The sequence below is a fragment of the Poecile atricapillus genome, chromosome 7 (genome assembly GCF_030490865.1).
Source record: "Poecile atricapillus isolate bPoeAtr1 chromosome 7, bPoeAtr1.hap1, whole genome shotgun sequence".
In the NCBI taxonomy this organism is placed as follows: domain Eukaryota; kingdom Metazoa; phylum Chordata; class Aves; order Passeriformes; family Paridae; genus Poecile; species Poecile atricapillus.
Genome location: NC_081255.1, coordinates 29,128,812 through 29,145,934, shown reverse-complemented (window position 1 = coordinate 29,145,934; position 17,123 = coordinate 29,128,812). Strand labels below are relative to the sequence as shown.

The 17,123-nt window shown below is 41.6% G+C and overlaps 1 protein-coding gene across 5 annotated transcripts in view; it reads left to right on the top strand.

Annotated features, from left to right (window-relative positions):
* Positions 1-17,123, top strand: part of GLIS1 (GLIS family zinc finger 1) — a 184,048-nt gene that overhangs the window by 140,877 nt on the left and 26,048 nt on the right. For 4 of the 5 annotated variants that reach the window (XM_058842733.1, XM_058842731.1, XM_058842732.1 and 1 more), the window contains exons 5-7: positions 9,165-9,326; positions 12,410-12,520; positions 15,682-15,814. In XM_058842733.1, coding sequence (XP_058698716.1) covers positions 9,165-9,326; positions 12,410-12,520; positions 15,682-15,814 — 406 coding nt within the window. The remainder of the gene's footprint in view (positions 1-9,164; positions 9,327-12,409; positions 12,521-15,681; positions 15,815-17,123) is intronic. The other variant, XM_058842734.1, reaches the window with a different exon arrangement.

The following is a 17,123-nucleotide window of genomic DNA, read 5'->3' as shown; positions in this document are numbered from 1 at the left end:
CACCAAAAGTCCCACTGACTTCACTACTGCACTGCCAAGAACAACCTTGGAGAAAATTGTGTGCTCTCCTCATTGCTTTGTGCAGATTAATCCAGTGTTGGCAAGTTCATGTAGTTTGTCAATTTGCAGGGAAACTTTACTCTTCTGAGCTGAACTTCACAGAAATAACAGCTTGAGATGAAAGCTCCATTATGAGCTTGTGGAAGTGAGCATGGGTAGAGTATGAGAAGGACAGTAGGTTTTAATATTAAAAAATCCACCCTAAAATGGGAGAAAACCTCAGCAATAAAACTACCGACTTTGTGAAACATTTATGAACAAGCTGTGTTGAACCAGGTACAGAAAGTTGTATTTGCAACAAAAAAAACCTACACAGATGGGCAAAGAGTTACCTTGCTGCTATTTTTCATTTTTTCTAGGAGAATTTGGTTGTGCTGGAGTAGTTTAGTCAGCTGTAGCCAGCAATTTCCCACTGTAGATCAGATTTCATCCACAGGATCCTCCTCTGTTTGATCTGCCAAGGGCAGGAGCCACTTTGTAAGCTGTGATGACATGTGACAAGCAATGACTGTAAAACATATTTATTTATTGGTCTTGACAAAGCTAGGAGCTGGGTTTTCCAGAATTATAAAAAAATAGGAGTGCAGGGAGGATGAGTGGGAAGTTAGGATGGACTGTCACTGTAGCCAGATGACACCGTGTTTGTGACACACAGGTTTGTCACACGCCGGTCTCAGATCTTCCTGTGGCTGGAGACAGACACAGCACAGCCTGCTCTGTCTGTGCTGCACTGGAAACTCATCCTGTTCCTAGACACACTCTTGGCATGTTACGGAGGCAGACTGGACTATGTGAGGATCTTTTTGTTCCTTTACTGGTTCATTAAAAATAAAGGAAAATATGAAATAAAGAGGGAAGCTTTTCATTTTGGTTTTTTTTTTTTGGGTTTTATTTTTTCCCATGTGCTTGTTAGTGAATACATTCAGAGTATTTCAATACTGTCTGATGCCAGTATAACAGCTTAGGACTGTTTGCTTAATTCCTGAATGTGCACATTGTTTTTAACAAACATTCTTAATTTATGTTTGTCCTGCCTCTCTTCCAATCTCCCACTGGATTCAGAATGCAAACCAGGACAGGCAACTTCTCTGCCATCCTCTTTGCAGATGTCTCTCCCCGACCCAGGGGTGAGAAGTGCCCTGTGCTGGGCACAGAAGGGTTGCTGAGTTCCCCAGCGTGCGTGAATGTCCTACGCTGAAAGAGAGCGCTCAACACATTACAGACACAGCTTACAGAAGCAGGGTGTGTAATTTTTAATAACTGGGCTAAAAACCCTCAGTGACATCTTTAAAATATAAATGCCTTTTCTTGTTTCTTTTATTTCTTTGCTCCCCCTTATTTTGCCTTTTCATCTCTTCTCCTTTCAATTCCATTAAGCTTCATTGTACAATAATGTATCACAGTGGACTTTTTTCAATTATGTTTTTGATTTTTTCCTCCTTGTTACTATAAAACTCCAGATGTTTTGAGACTTCATGGTTCTCTGGATTATTTTTTCCTTTATTTTAATCTTCTTTTGTAACATGCCACACATGTGGTATTTTGGCCTTTTAAGATGCTAGGCTATGCTAATCAGCCATAAGTTTTTGGGGTAGGATTTTTTTTTCTTTTTATAATTACTCCTTTTCCCCTTCTTTCTGCTGTTGTCTCTTTAATTATTTTCTTTTTTCTATTTGTTTTATTTTTTGTTACCCCAACTGGTTAGTCCACATCAATCATAATGGGTTCTGCCTTTGTTCTTGAGGCTGAATTCTTCATGTTAAGCAAATTAATTCTTCACTCCAAACTTTCAAACTCTCATACCTGTAAGAAGATTATGAGCAGTTTTTTCTCCTTGCTTGTCAGGACAGAGCTGTTTGCACTGAAATTGGCTCCCCCAGACCAAGAGCACAGACTGTTCTTTAAAGATGGAGATGGGTGCAAATAGATTTTACTTTAGATGCAAACTGGAATGGAAATGTTTCCTTGGAAATGAAGACAATTACTGATCCAGAGAAACAAGATTTTGAAGTACATGTAGGAAATGATGCTTTTTATTAAAAAATCTAAAAGTACTGGAGGGAATATTTTTAATTTATTTGTGGTTCTTTGCTGGCATGGATGGAGAGGGTTTTTAATTGATTTTGTTCAATCTTAATTTTGTCCCCAAAACAAGATCTGGCTTCAGATATTAGAACAGCAAATCTTGGATTGTGTGCTGTCCTTTAATTTCAAATAGCTTGTAAGCTATTCAAAAAATCCCAAATAAAGAATAGTTTCCCAATTACATCTGAGGAAATAAAAGGGCTAACATGGGGTGTCTTCTTTGCTTATTACATGACCCTATGAATTTTGCATTTTGTTCTTTAAAAGGTTGCCTCATGTAATGTTATTTTTGCCTGCAAGCCATAATACTGCATTCAGTCCAACTGTAATGAGGTTTCAGAAAATTGTTTGCTTTCCAAATGACATATTTAACAAAACCTTATGGCAAAATCTGTGGCTGTCAAGCTGCTGATAGTAAAATATTCCCAAATTTCCTGGTTCATTCTCATATGTTGTAGCAAACAAATGCAACTACCCCATTTTGACAAATGTTTATACTCCTGCTTGATTAAAGAAGGATTACTAAAAAAGAGGTTTAATACTAGAAATTGAGTCTTGTGAAAAGGATGGGATACTCTGATAGCTTCCCAGATATTTTGGGTTTGCGGGAAGATGTATGGAAAGCTCTGTTTGCTCACTGAAGTGCATGACCTACTGGCACTAGGAGAAATAAATGTATGAATATTCCAGTGCAGGAAGCAACATTTGGCCCATGCAGGGGATGCTGGCAGGCAGGTGGCTGGGTCTGCTGTCAGAAGGGTCTGTTTGTGTGTGGGAATCACCTCGTGGGCAGAATCAGACCTGGGCACTCTTGAAACCACTCAAAGGAGTCCTGCATGGGCCAGGTCTGCGTTCCTCATGGATCCATCACTCCTGGTACTGCCCAAGGGCGTTCAGGAATGCAGGCTTAGGGGCTTTCAAAATTCATAAAATTGAAATAAAAGAGCCCAAAGACTTATTTAAGTCAGCGGTGATGAGACACCTCCTCCAAGGATTCTCAGTCTATTTGTGTTTTCCAGTTTCATGGTAATTAGGAAATACTCATCTAACAGCACAAAGGAAAATGAGCTACTGGTGGACAGTGTGTGGATGTCAAATGGTTGGCCACAATTACCTTAAACCCCAGCAATGTGAAGGATATATTGCATTTATTATGTGGCTTACTTTAATTTCTTCTTCCTGTTCTGAACCTTTTAATCTTTTATTCTCTTACACACCAGCAACTGTACAACACTCTGGCTAAAGCCCTAAATGTTTTTTTAAAAGATAAATAATTAAAAGTACAAGCATTTTTGCCCAGGACTCAAATGAAATAGCATGTAGTGTCACTTCGTAAACATAAATTGTTCAGGCTTCAGAAATAAAGCCAAACCCAGCAATTTGCAAGTCTTTTTATGTTACAGTTACCTTCTACTTTATTGTAATCACAAAGGGGAAAAAACAACCAACTTCAACAATTTAAATCTGTTAGTTTGAATCTGGCTAAATAAGCTGGGATCCTTTAGGATGTTAAAGTTGAAGTGCTCAAATAGTTCTGTCCAGTTTAATAAAACTCCTTGCATGAACCATGTTACTCATGCAACTGTTTGCAGGGTCAGGGCTTTACACTGTAGCTACAACAGTGAATTAAACATTAATCTAATCAGGAGTTAGCTGGGAAAAACAAAGCACCAGAACAGATACTTTAATTGTGGTGTGGGGTGGAACAACTCATGTGTTTAAGTTCCTGAGGTTTGTAACAGTTCAGAGCCCCGTGTGCTTCCAGCCACGGCCCCAACATTGGCCTCAGTGTGCTGTAAAACATTGATGCTATTTAAAGAGTGGTGTGGCTGTTTCCTCCCCTCCAGAAGGGATACGCAGCCTCACAGGATCCTCTTTCTCATAGCATGTTTTTCAATAAAATTTTCCCAATTTTGTAATCAGTTGGGAAGAAAGAACATTTCACAATGTTCATAAGACTTGTGGATGTTTTGACCAGACATCAGATTTCCTATTGATAGCATGAAATGCTTTGGAATGAAATGTTTTGGGTTTTCCATCTGTAGGCTGTCTGAGATGTCAGCAGCCAATATGACCTGCTCTTTCCCTTTTAGGTCTATAAATAAAAGGCAGCTTGTTTAACTGATCTTGCAGCAGAGAGCAGAGGTGTATATTAATGAGCTTGCTCTAATGGCACACTGGACCTATTTAGCACTACGACTGTGAAGGCTTCTCTTTTTCAGTCATAACTCATTTCCTAAGAAAATGTCAGTTATTGCTTCACCCTATGGTCTGAGCTGGTTAGTTTATAGTTTATTTCTTCTGATCTGTACCACTGACAGATATTCTAGACATGACTGTGATTAAATACGCTTATGAAAATGGTAAACATTTGATAATATAAACCCTCTTGGGAACATACTGTTATTTCTGCATGGCAACATTCTCAGGTGCATTCAAAGTATAATCTGGAAGCAAAGAAAAAACATTTTAAGCAATTACAGTTATTAGATTAAACTGTTTTGTTGGGAAAATTGTGATGTGTTTAGATCACTGTGAGATAATTCAGTGTTTTTATAAATACAGCTTTTGAATGTATGATATTGCAACAGCGACACTGCAGAGAGATTTGAGTGTGAAATAAAGATAACATATGTATTTCCATATGGTAACAAAGTTTAGTCCCATAAATTTCTAGGAGGTATTTTTTCCTGGTAGAAGTCCTGTTCTGAAAAGCAGCAGTAGTTATAAAACCCAATAACTGTGTTGTGTTCTTCCTGTAATCACGTGGCATTGTTTTGTGTCTGTGCTTGGGTGTGTGCAGCATTAACGATGTCACAGCAAAGACAAAAGTAATAATTGCAATATAATTGTTATTTTATTGATGAAACTTGTTTAAGAGCTCTGTTGACATTTACAGACTTTGAGGATCATGCAGCATTTGTTACAGTTATCCCAGGCATCAAACGTCCACAAAATGTTTAGGATTGTAGGATTAAGCAGTGACAGATTGGGGCCAGATGTCTGGGAGATCCCATAAGTGCCCTTCTCAGTTGATAAAATAGCTCTTACCATCCTGAAGCCCTTTTGAAGCTGAGCATTTGTTCTTTGTAGTTGAAGCTGAGATACTTGTGGGATGGCTGGATCTTCCTGGAGGGTATTTAATGAGTATATCTACTCATTTTTCCAAGAGTAGCTTTATATAGTGCAAATGTAAATACACTCCAAGTAGCAAGAGTAGGTGGAAGGGTTAAAAGAGCTGGTGAATAGCAGTTAAACCCAAGAATTACCTTACAAAGTTGCTTTAACAGCAGCCCAGCTGAAGTTGTAGTACCACTCCACTTCAGGGAAGCTGTTTCCATGTGTGAACTTCCGTAGGGACAGACTGTGAGAGACACAGTCAGCAGATCCAGAAATAAGAGAGCTGGAAAAGGTGTCCTTCAAAGGACAAACTCTGCACCTCTGAGTGGATTCTCAGCCCCACCCTGCTCAGCTCATTGCAGCAACTCCACTCCTCCCTCCTTTCAGACCTTTCATCTTCTCTTCAGCTTCCTCTCTTCTCATCACTTGTGGCAAGGTTCTTGTCCCCACTGCTTTCCTCTCGACACGAGCTCCCGTTTCACCAACCCAACCTTTGCCAACTTGAAAATCTGAGTACTGCAGTCCCATCATTCTCTTTGCTGGTGTATTTTTTATGTTCTATATTTTTATCCTGAGTTTAGCACTGCATTGGGACCATCCCACTGTCTGTTATCCAGTTTAATATAGCTGGGTAATAACAAATAATGTGAATTAGGAAATAACATAAATAAGAAAAGCTCTGAATGTCCAGGTATATGTGATGGTGGAGGAACCTTACTGCTGAAGGCATTGGACATACCAAGAAAAGGCAGCTGACCACAGAAGGGTCTGTAAATAAGTCCATACTTGTTTGAGTGTTGCTGCTTACACTCTAACTCTGAGCATTTCTGGTAGGGCCTGCTCCTTCTCTCCCTCAAGTGTCGATCCAGCAAACTCTTAAACATATGTGCTTTCATGTGTTTTAAATTAAGCTTGTGTTTAGATGTTTTAGGACATTTGCTGTTGGAATTTTTGCTACTGACATCAATGAGAGTGGAGCTGGACCTTTAATGAGTTTGAATTATTCTGCATACCTTCCTAGTTTGCATTGGGCTCTAGATATGGAACTGAAGAATAATAATCCATTAGAAAAACATTCTGAGAGTCAAGATCCTTCTCTCTGAATTGGAGAGAGGTGGATTTCATGGCTGGAGTACTCAGTGAGTGAATCAGGAATGACGGTCACATCCAGAGTGGTGAAAGACCCAATGTTCAGATGGGACGTCGGTGACAGGTGGTGTCCCTTGGGGGTCCATAGTGGGACCGAGTGCAGTCTCAGCAAATTCACAGGTGACACCAGGCTGAGTGGTGCAGCTGACACTCCTGAAGGACAGGGTGGCATCCAGAGGGACTTGGACAAGCTCAAGAAGTGGCACATGGAGTTTCAACAAGGCCAAGTCCAGGATCCTGCAGCTGGTTCACGGCAACCCCCAGTATCAACACAGGCTGGGGGATGAAGGAGCACAAAAATGCTCTAAGGGATGGAACAGCTGTTCGGGAAGAAAGGCTGAGGGAGTTGGGCTTGTTCAGCCTGGAGAAGGCCCCAGGAGACTTAGAGCAGCCTCTTGGTGCTTGAAGGGACCTGCAAGAGAGATGGAAGGGAAAGTACTTCAAAGGGATGCCACAGTGTGGGCACACAAATCAAAGGAGGCTGGAAAGGAGGAAGACTGGGAACAAAAAGGAATCAAGTGATCTTTAGGAGCTCAGAACATTCACTCAGCTTTATGGAATGTCCTATGAGAACTATGAATTTGATGATCTCTGCTCTATTTTTCATAGACTTCAGCATTTTTGCACATTTCAAATTCCTCCATCCTGAATCTTTGTCAGATTTTTAGTGATGATTGTGAAGAAAGTTTGTTTTGAAGCCTTGGTGGCTTTGGTCACTTCCAGACCCCCCCTGCCTCCTTACTCAAGTGTTCGGAGGTGAGTCATGGCCAAACAAAGCTTCTGAACTTATAAACTGCATGTCTCCAGGTGATTTTGTGGATCTGTCACAATGGCTGTGATGGGAAAAGATGAAAAATATAAACACATCAGATAGCTGTCTGTACACATAGCCAGTGTGCCATTCAGACAGGTTACTGCTCAGGGCACAAAAATATTTATGGCAGTAAAAGCCACATTGATCCTTTGATGTGTGAGTGGCTGAGACAGAGAAGTGCCAGAAGCCCCTCTGCCTGCAGTGTGTAGAGCTGGTCTGCATCCAGTGCCAGGGCACAGCCTGCAACACGAAGTGCTGGCTCGAGAATCACTTTGGTTTCTGTGCTGAGGTATTTACAAATCACACTGGGAGGAGCAGAATGTGGTGGGCCTTTCTCCATCAGTGATTTGCCATTGGCAGGCCCTGGAAGATCAGGTGCCTCCAGGTTATAGCACCTTCAATGCCCCTCCATGTGCAGCTGCTCTCCCTTCCCATCTGTCCCCCTGCACTGCTGGATGCCACAGCTGGGTCTGCAGTTTGTATGCACTGATGTGTGTGTAAGAGGTGTGTGTGACAAACAGGGTTGGCAAGCTGGTGATTTCTGTGATGCCATCTGAGGAGTCACAGGTTCCTGGAAAGCTGCTGAACAAAATCTTGACTCGGCAAAAGGAAGTGACAAAGTATTTGCTGATTTTGTGAGAGTCAGGACTTCACTGTTTATGAGCAAGAGTCATAGAAAAAGCTATGGCTTCTAGAAACATTGGCTGGAACAGGTTGCTCAGAGAAGTTGTGGCTGCCCCATCCCTGGATTTGCACAAAGCCAGGTTGGACAGGACTGAGATAGTGGAAGGTGTCCCTTGCCCACAGCAGGGCTTGAAACTAGGTGACCCTTAAGGTCCCTTCCAGCCCAAACCATCCTGTGATGATACACCTACTCAATTTCAGAATTGCTCTTAGTGTTGATAGGAAGGTGGATTGGGTTATGTTTCTCAAATATATTCCTTGAGACCACAAATCCTTGAGGAACCAGGTTTTTATCTGTGAAGAGGCATAAGAAGATGTGCAGTGCCATGAAACAGCAATACATGCAGAGTGGGCAAAGAATTTGCATGCAAGTGTTTGAACATGTGCAAGTATCTGAGTGCATTTTGTGGGTGTGCAGGTGCATGAATGGTTACACACAAATATTTGTGCTCACCTGGGAGAGTTCCCAAAGCACATCCTACAGACAGTGCCTCCACTGCCTGTTGTCTGTAACACTGAAACTCAGCAGTGAGCAATGCAAAGCACCCTTCCCTTGGCCTAGTAGCTGGAAATTTTACTTATTTATTTATTCAGATTTAATTTGATACAGTGACTTCTGTTATGAAGGCTATGCAGCATTTTACTGCTGAGTTCCCTAATGAAATGGTGCTTAAGAAGTTAGAATTGATCAGGTTACTGATTGTATAAATGCTGAGAACACCTCTGAATGATACAGCTAGTAAAGAAAAGGGTGCAGAATAACAGCAGAGTTGCTTTGGATTGATCTTCAAATGGATCAGGTCTTCCTGTAATAGTCCGTGCTCATCTGCTGCAGTGTATAATATTTCAGACACCTGAAACCAGGTTCTAACCCACCAGCTTCTCTTGCTCTCTGTCTGTAGCAGCAAATTGTTATTGCCCACAGTGCCAGTTAACATCTCAGAGAGTCCTCAGAACACTTGTTGTGTCTTGAAATTTTCTGTTCTGACACCGTGTCTTTAAGTGTTCAGTCCAGACAGAACGTGTGAGATATTTATAACCCTTGTATTATTACTGAGCTGCACACCGTGTCTCCAGTGACAGACTGAATGAACAGCACGGTATGTTGTGTTTCATCCATAGATTTCAACAGATGTTTGAATGTTGGTTGATTAATTGCATGTCCAACCTGGTTCTTACACTGTTCTCATTGTGGCTGCACATGATTTATTTAATAGAACCTTACAATGATTTTTTTTATGACATTTTTCAGTTTGAAGGGTGCAACAAGGCATTTTCTAGGCTTGAGAACCTCAAGATTCACCTCCGGAGTCATACTGGAGAGAAGCCATACCTGTGTCAGCATCCTGGCTGCCAGAAAGCTTTCAGCAACTCCAGTGACCGGGCGAAGCATCAGCGGACACACCTGGATACCGTAAGCTCGATTTCATACTGGGAGCTGCACCGAGTTTTCCAGTGGTCCTGGTACACAATCGGTTCTGCAACTGCAGGGGAGCTTGGCCTTTTCATGAGGAGAGTCTTAGAAAACTCAGCTGTGAGCAAGTGTATTTGGTTTGAACTGTATGTACTTTGAGAAATGAAAAAGTCTTGATCACACAGAGGCGATTAGTTTGTGTTACTCATGCTGAGGAGTGAGTTACTCAGCAAACTCTGCCATTGTTCCTGTTCCAGTAAGAGGAGGCTGCAGCTCAATAAGGTGCAGCTGAGTGAAAGCTGAGTCACTGCTATTGCACCAAATGTGTGTCATTGTCTCATTTCCTGTGCCCTTCAGTGAGTGTTCTGAGTGAATGCAAAAGCTGTTTAGAGCTCTCAGTGGAAGGTAAATGCACCTCAGTTTTGGACAGTAGTTTTGCAAAAGTGAAAATAAATCTGTCTCATAACTCTATGGAATTGGTTAAGTACCCTTCATCAGAATTAACTGTGAGAAACAGTTCTTTTATTCTTTACAGTTGGTAGATTTGGCTTGACTGCAGCTCTTCTCACTTGGCTCTCAGAGAAGATGAGAGCCTGTCAAGAGTCTCGGGCTCTGCTGAAATGAAACCAGCAGGTCATGGGGAAAGAAAGCAATGATACAGCTTTGCAGACCAGTCATGTCCTCAGCAAAAAACTTGTAAAGAATAACAGGCAGAGTAGTTCCTTTGTCTTTTTCAAAGAAGTGAATATATGGTTTCGTTTGGCCAAGTGTTTGGGGCAGAACTTTTGAGTTTAATTGATATTTACTTTTTAAGCAGTTACACATTTCAGACTCTGCAGCATTAAGGAATGTCTAACGTACATTATGCCTTGCAAAAACAAACAAGTAAGAGCAGCAAGGCAGTCACATTTTCCAAACCAAAGCACACTTACAATAACAATGTTTTATTTATTTGAAAGTCAACCTGAGATATTTGAATTTGTAATTTGCATTTCTTTTGAAAGTGGATATACTAAATTGCATACAGTTTTTGAATTTAATTGCATGAATCTAGTAGATATATATTTTTATTAGCCAAACTCACAAATTGAATGCCATCTATTAGTTTTAAGAGAGAACTTACATGGTTACTTAAATGAGCACAAATTCTTTGAATGTGTTGTCTGTGCAATATTGAAGACAAATGTCTTAACTTTCTATTTTCTTCTCTTCTCCCTTTATCTCTGTCTTTATTATCTGAAATGCTCATAAATCAGGAAAAAGGTACAGTAATAATTTTCTAATAACTTCCTTAAATACCTAAAAACATCCTCTGTGCTATTCCATTGCAGATTCTCTAAAACTGTTTCTGTGGTCGTGCACACAGTGACTGAGTTCCACTTACCTGGTTTAATTGAAGCCCTGTGGTTTAAGCTCAGTAAATTGTGTGCTTATGTGAACGTGAAAAATAGCAGAGCTACAGGATGGTGCTGCTGCACCAAACAGCTGCCTGGAATGTCAGAGCAAATAGCCATGAACCTTTGTAAGGGTGGTCAGATTCTCATCTAGTTTCCCTATGACTGAGTTGAATGATTTTATCACTAATTTGCATGACATCAGTGATTTGAAAAATACTCTGCTAGTTTTTCTGCCAAGGGATTTGTTAAAGTTTTCCATAGCTTTTCCTCAGGTGTCAGTTCTCTGTGTTCCAGACACTCTCAATAAATCTCCTTTGCCCTGTAACTTTCTGGGTAGGTGCTGTGTTAGCCTGTAAGGTCAGGAATTGGTGAATGATTCTATTATTCCTTCAGAAATTTCCTGCTGGCTGGACAGAGCAGCAATACTTATCCTCTGGAGGTACTTACAAAGAAAGGGGGTTTATATAGGCTGCTTTTTCCTTACAGAGTGCATTTGGAATTGGTTTCAAAGCTTCTCAATGTAGGTCACTCCATCGTTTATCTTCTCCAAAGGAGAATCTGTAAATCATTTCACTTACTGTTGTATGCTAGTTTGATCAAATCCCTACTAAATCATCTGGAAGTAGATCCTTCTCTGAGGCAGGAGCAGAACAAAGGGAACCTGTCTGTCCTTGTGATAAAAAGGGCAAATCAGCACTCCTCCAGGAGCAGAGCAACTGGGTTTAAAGGACCTCACAGTCACTTCTCCTAAAACTGGTGGGATTTTTTTCCCTTCTGTGCATCCTCCTTCTGAAGCCAAAGAGATTAAAGAATGTGACATTGAGGTCATGGCAAACCAGTTTTCTGCCTTTGAGAAGACACCAAAAGGATTTGCTAGTCCTAGTGAGAAGGGTGAGGTAATGTTGATAGATGAGGCAAGAAAACAGAGGGCAAAGTAATGTTCCATTCAACTTGAAAGCTTTGTGAGCTGTGCCATGCAGCACTATTTTGCTGGCACTTAAGGCAGTGATTACATAATAAAAAATTCCTTTGCTCATTTTGGCAATTGCACCTTCATTTGGATTTTGTTCTGTAACCCAGAGATAGTGTTCCATTTGTTGGGAATAGGCAGAGCCACAAGAAGAATTCAGTGAGGATTTCAGTTGCTGGGAAGGTCCCCTCTGAGCCTCCTTTTCTGCAGGCAAAGCCACCCCAGCCTCCTCAGCCACTCCTTTTTCTCCAGATTCTTCCCCAACTCCATTGCACTTCTCTGGACATGCTCCAGCCCCTCAATGCTTTTCTTGTCATGAGGGGCCCAAAACTTCACCCAGGATTCGAGGTGGGGTCTCACCAGTGCCCAGCAATCCTTGTAAAATTTATGTAAATCAGAACTCAAAACCAGAATGTCTGTGTTTGTACATGTGATCCCATGACAATTTTGGTTGCTGTAAAGGCTAGGGAAACCATTCAGTTCCACCTCACCAGCATTTAGCTCAGCCCAGTAAACCATATCCAGTGTGCCAGTGCAGAATCACCTGTGTTTGCATCGTGCCTGGTTTGTGAGCTCAGAGAAGACAGAGCAAACATGGCCCAAGCAAAGGGAGGGAAGAGCTCAGGCTCAGCACTGTGTGCCCGTCCTGCAGCACTCCCTGAGCTGGCTGGGGCAGGCAGGGGGGTGTGACATCTGTCCCTTTGCTCCCTTCCCAGAAGCCCTACGCCTGCCAGATTCCCGGCTGCTCCAAGCGCTACACCGACCCCAGCTCCCTGCGCAAGCACGTCAAGGCTCACTCGGCCAAAGAGCAGCAGGTGCGTAAGAAGGTAAGAGCAGGCGAGGAGTGACACATCCCCAGAGCTCCTCAATGCAGTCATTTTTCATCTACCTTTAATTCATATATTTTCAGATCATTTTTCTACAATATCACAGAGGACAACTTAAATGGAGCTGATTTTTGTGGTTTTTAATCGCTGTTGTTAACCAGACCACCTTATTTATTTGTACTTCCAAAGGCTGCCACCCTCTAATTTCAGTTTGCCCCACACTTTCTTTCCAAGCATTTATTTTCTTTTTCATCTTTCATACACAAGCCCAAATTGTGCTGTCATTCACATAAAATGTCCATGCATTGACCCTCTGCAGTCAGCACTAGCTGATGGTATTTACTAAAGTACATGCTGGCGGATCATCTCACACACAAATTAAAGGAAGTCAGGGTACAATGGAAATGTAGGAAAAAGGACTTGGAATAGATGTCCTTGTGTCAGCCATGCCCCCTTTCCTCCAGCTGCTCCTCTTGTAGAGTTTTCAGCAGTTTGAACGTAGAGTTCCTTTCCCAGGACAGCTGTGTCCCCTAATTCTGCCTGTAGCCCTTCTCTCTGCCAGATGTGTGCAGTCTGGGTAGCAGTTCCCAGCCCATCAGTGACCAGAGCTCTGCACGCTGTGTCAGATACTCAGGGATCACTCATTGCATGGTGAGCTTTGTGCCTGGGAGACACAGTGCCCAGCACCATCCAGGTGTCCATGGCATCAGGTCTTTGCACATATCAGCTCTAGCCAAAAGTTTTATTTAGCCTGGCCACCGCTAGCTTTCCATCTCAATTTTGTATTACCAGGCCTTGTGGTTTCCCTACAGCTTTCAGCTTTAGAAGGTTCCACAGGATGTGCTCTGCATGTGTCCCACAGGTCACAAAATTCCCACCACTTCCCTAGATTAACCTTTTGCTAATAATAAGAGTAAGAGTGCCATGGCAGTAATTGATTAATTCTATGTAATTAATTCTGTGTACTGAGAATAAGAGTCAGAATGGCATAACAGTAATTGATTAATTTTATGTAATTAATTCTGTGTAATGAGAGTAAGAGTCAGAAGGCCATAGCAGTAACTGAGCACAGGGAGAGGGTGACTGTGGCACCAGAGTCTTCTGCAATTGCAAGATCTTTGCAACAGGAAGGTTTCTTATATTAAATTCCCAGCAGATTGTGGAAAGCAACTGTGTTTCCTATTCCAAAGAAGATAACTTCCCCAATTTTCCTTCCTGTGGTTTCTGGCATACTTCAGAGAAACAAGGAATTATTTCCTAACAGCAAACCTGGGTGTCATTTGTTCAGCTCTGTGTACTGAGCTGAATGCATTAACATGTCACCATCCTTTACACCTAGGGACAGTCCCCACTGTTGCACCTTGTCACCTCCTGGGGCCTCATTCCATTTCTACAGAGCAAGGTGGAAACAAAACCCCAAATCTAAACTTTGTATTGAAGGGCACAAAGTTTTTTCTGCATCAGCAGAAGGAGGCCTGAAGCACAGAATCAATCCAGGAAAAAATTGTTAGCACCAGCTGCAAACTCAGGCTGCTTGGATGCACCAAGACATCAATATCCAGGGTTTTATATCACTTAATCTCCTGCCCTGAGGAGTTTTCCTGTGTGCATGAACACAACCTCATATAGACTTATCAAATCTATCTTAAAATAATGTTAGTAACTTGCCTCCCACACCTTATTTGGTAGACCAGTCTAAATCTGCACTCCTCCAGTGGTTTGAAATCATCTTCAGATTTCCTGTCTCATTTATCCATGATAACTTTATGAATACTTGATCCTTCTTTTCCTCAAACTAAAAGGCACCTGAAAAAGCAGCAGATTTTAAGTGTTTTTTGGTCAGGCTCTCTTAAAAAACCAAAGCAAACCTGGCTGATAAAAAAACAAGAACCTCCCTTAAGTATTTCACTTAAATATATTAAAAAACTCCCAACACCTTTCACAACTAAGTAAATGCCAGTGTTACTGAACAGCCTACTTTGGATTTCAGATTTAGGAGAAAAGGCCAAGGACTGTTTATACTCACTTGCTCGTGAGTTGTAACTCAGCAAAGACAGTTGTCCACTGGTATCAGCTTCCCAAGAGCTCTGAGTGGAAACGACCTAGCCAAGAAAGAAAAATTAACAAGCTGTTCTGCCAACATGTCTTGCTTGAGATATGCTACCAAAATGTGCCATCTCTGATACAAAACAAAATGCCTGAGCTTAGACTTGTATCAAAGGAATCCTGAGCACTTAGTTCATAGCTTAGAGGATTAGTGCAGTGGTGATATTTGGTTGTTCTGAAAGGCTTTACAGGAACAAAACAGGAGAAAGTTAGCTGTTAATTTAGTAGTAGTTTAATTGGCTGCAGATGCACTTTGTGATCCAAATGTCAGATGTTTATCTCGAACCCACAAATGGTTGTAGAGCAGAATTCTGAGAGGGTTTTCTTGGGCCCTTTATTTAGAATACCCAAGCCCAGGGGAGATGGGTATGTGAGGCTGTACCCATAAGGACAATAACTATTAATGGCTGTAGAATATGATGGCTGTTTGTGTAATGTGAGCACTCTGTTATGACAAAAGCTTGGCAGCATCAGCATGTTTGAAAGAGAATTAGAAATGCTTTTCTTTCTTAATTCTCCTCTCCTGCTGTTTTTAATATGATCGACATTGTGGTTTTCAAGAGTTTGCTTCAGACCCTTTTGCCAGAGCTTTAATTTCCATGGAGCACAGCTGACACGTGGGTGGTACCTCTTCCACATCACCGACAGCGCCTCGCTCTGCCAGTTCTAATCTGATAAGCACAAACCCTTCTCTTTCCCTATCAAATGTCTTTCCAAGTGTCACAGTTACAGGGTGATGCAAACCTTTTGCCACAGAATTCAAGAAACTACAGAAAGTCTGAAAATGGGCAGTTCAGTTATTCAGGAGGGTTTGAAGGAACACAGGGTACATTATTTTCTGAACCAAACTGGTTGTTGATGTAAGATTAGCACACTTACCTTGTGCACTTCAGAAGACCAAAGTTATCGCTAATTAAAAGTACCAAGTACTACACACATCCTAAGAATGGCATTTCTTCATTCTGTATATAATCTTTAAGGAGATATATGAAGGTAATTATAAATAAATTTGTTTTACTATGTAACACAATGTTTCTTTTATCCTCCTCTTGTAGCTAAAGTCTTGTACTGATATTGAACAAGATGTACTCAGTGAATGTTTAGCTATCCAACAGCTCCACACATCTTCACAGCACATCCTGGATGGGAAGTGTGGCAGATCTGTAGGTCCTCATGATTTAATTACAGGTAAGAATACTTCTAGTAAGTGTGGTGCTAAATATGTCATATAACAGAGGGTTTAAACCAGAAAAGATCTGTCACTGTGGAAGGTGATAAAAATTCCAGACCAACAAATAAGATGAAATAACTCTGTGAGTTGTTCACTTAGGCCTTGCTTTTTTTGGTTTTTCAGAATAACTCAGAGAAATAGCACCTGTTAATTTCATGTGAAGAGGGCAGCAGCCCTGCTGAGAATCTGTCTCCATCCATTTGTTCTCCTTTCAAAGTGAGCCTTGGCCTGGGCAGAGTGCAGGTGCAGGAGCTGTGCTAAGTCCAGGCAGATGCTCTGGCACACACTCCCAGCACCAGGGCTTCCTTCAGGAGCTGCAGGAAAGCTGATGAGGCTGAGTGCTGTGATGCACTTTGGATCATAACAAAAAATAAGGTGATACATGAGTGGGGAGAAAACTTGAATTTGAAATGTCAAACCTTCTTCTGGTAATATTTTCTAGTATTTCCTCTTTCTTTCTATATTTGCTTTTGTTCTTGTGGTTTGAACAAGAGTTGACCCTTTTCAGGGACCTTAGACTTTTGTATACATTTTATAGAAAGAGAAAAAGAGGCTTCCATTCCCTTCTGTGGGAAATAAGATCTAGAGTCACAGTTTTTGAACCCCAGCAGAGGATCCTGAATCAGGGATGTGCATTTTGAGGTTCTGTGTTCAGGCAGCAGAGAGAGGCACTCCCAAAGGCCAGCAGTGTAATTGTAACCTGCCTTCTGCAAGAATCTCCAACTTGTTATGGTTACTCCAAATCTTCAAAACAAAAAATCATTTTTCCTGACATCTCCTATCCTCTTTTCTAGTTCAAGTTGCATTAAAATGTTGGAATGTAACTGGTGAACAGAACGGAGTAGAAAGGGAAATACCCCATCATTATGATGTGCTTTCCCTGGGAATCTGCACTCTGGGCTTACATGTGGCTCCTTGAAAACTGGAGAAAGCTGGAGGGATTTGGGGTTTATTTCCAGTCTCTGCCTGTGCCACCTGCACTGAGTAAGGTCTGTGAGGGCAGCACGTGGCCTGTGCTGTCCCCTTGACAGCCCCGTGTAGCTGGAGCATGGCTTGGCCTCCCCCTTCCAGGCAGGGCAGGAAAGAGCAGTGACATTTTCCTCAGAACAGGCTGCACTTCAGAACCTCAGAAACAGTCTCAGATTTCAAGTGACAACAATAAAACAGGAAAAGAGTTATTAGCTCACAGATAAACAGACCATCCCTAACCCCTCAGTGTCATTTCAGAGAATCTCTTGTGAAATGAAGGGTTTTATCTGTCTGTAA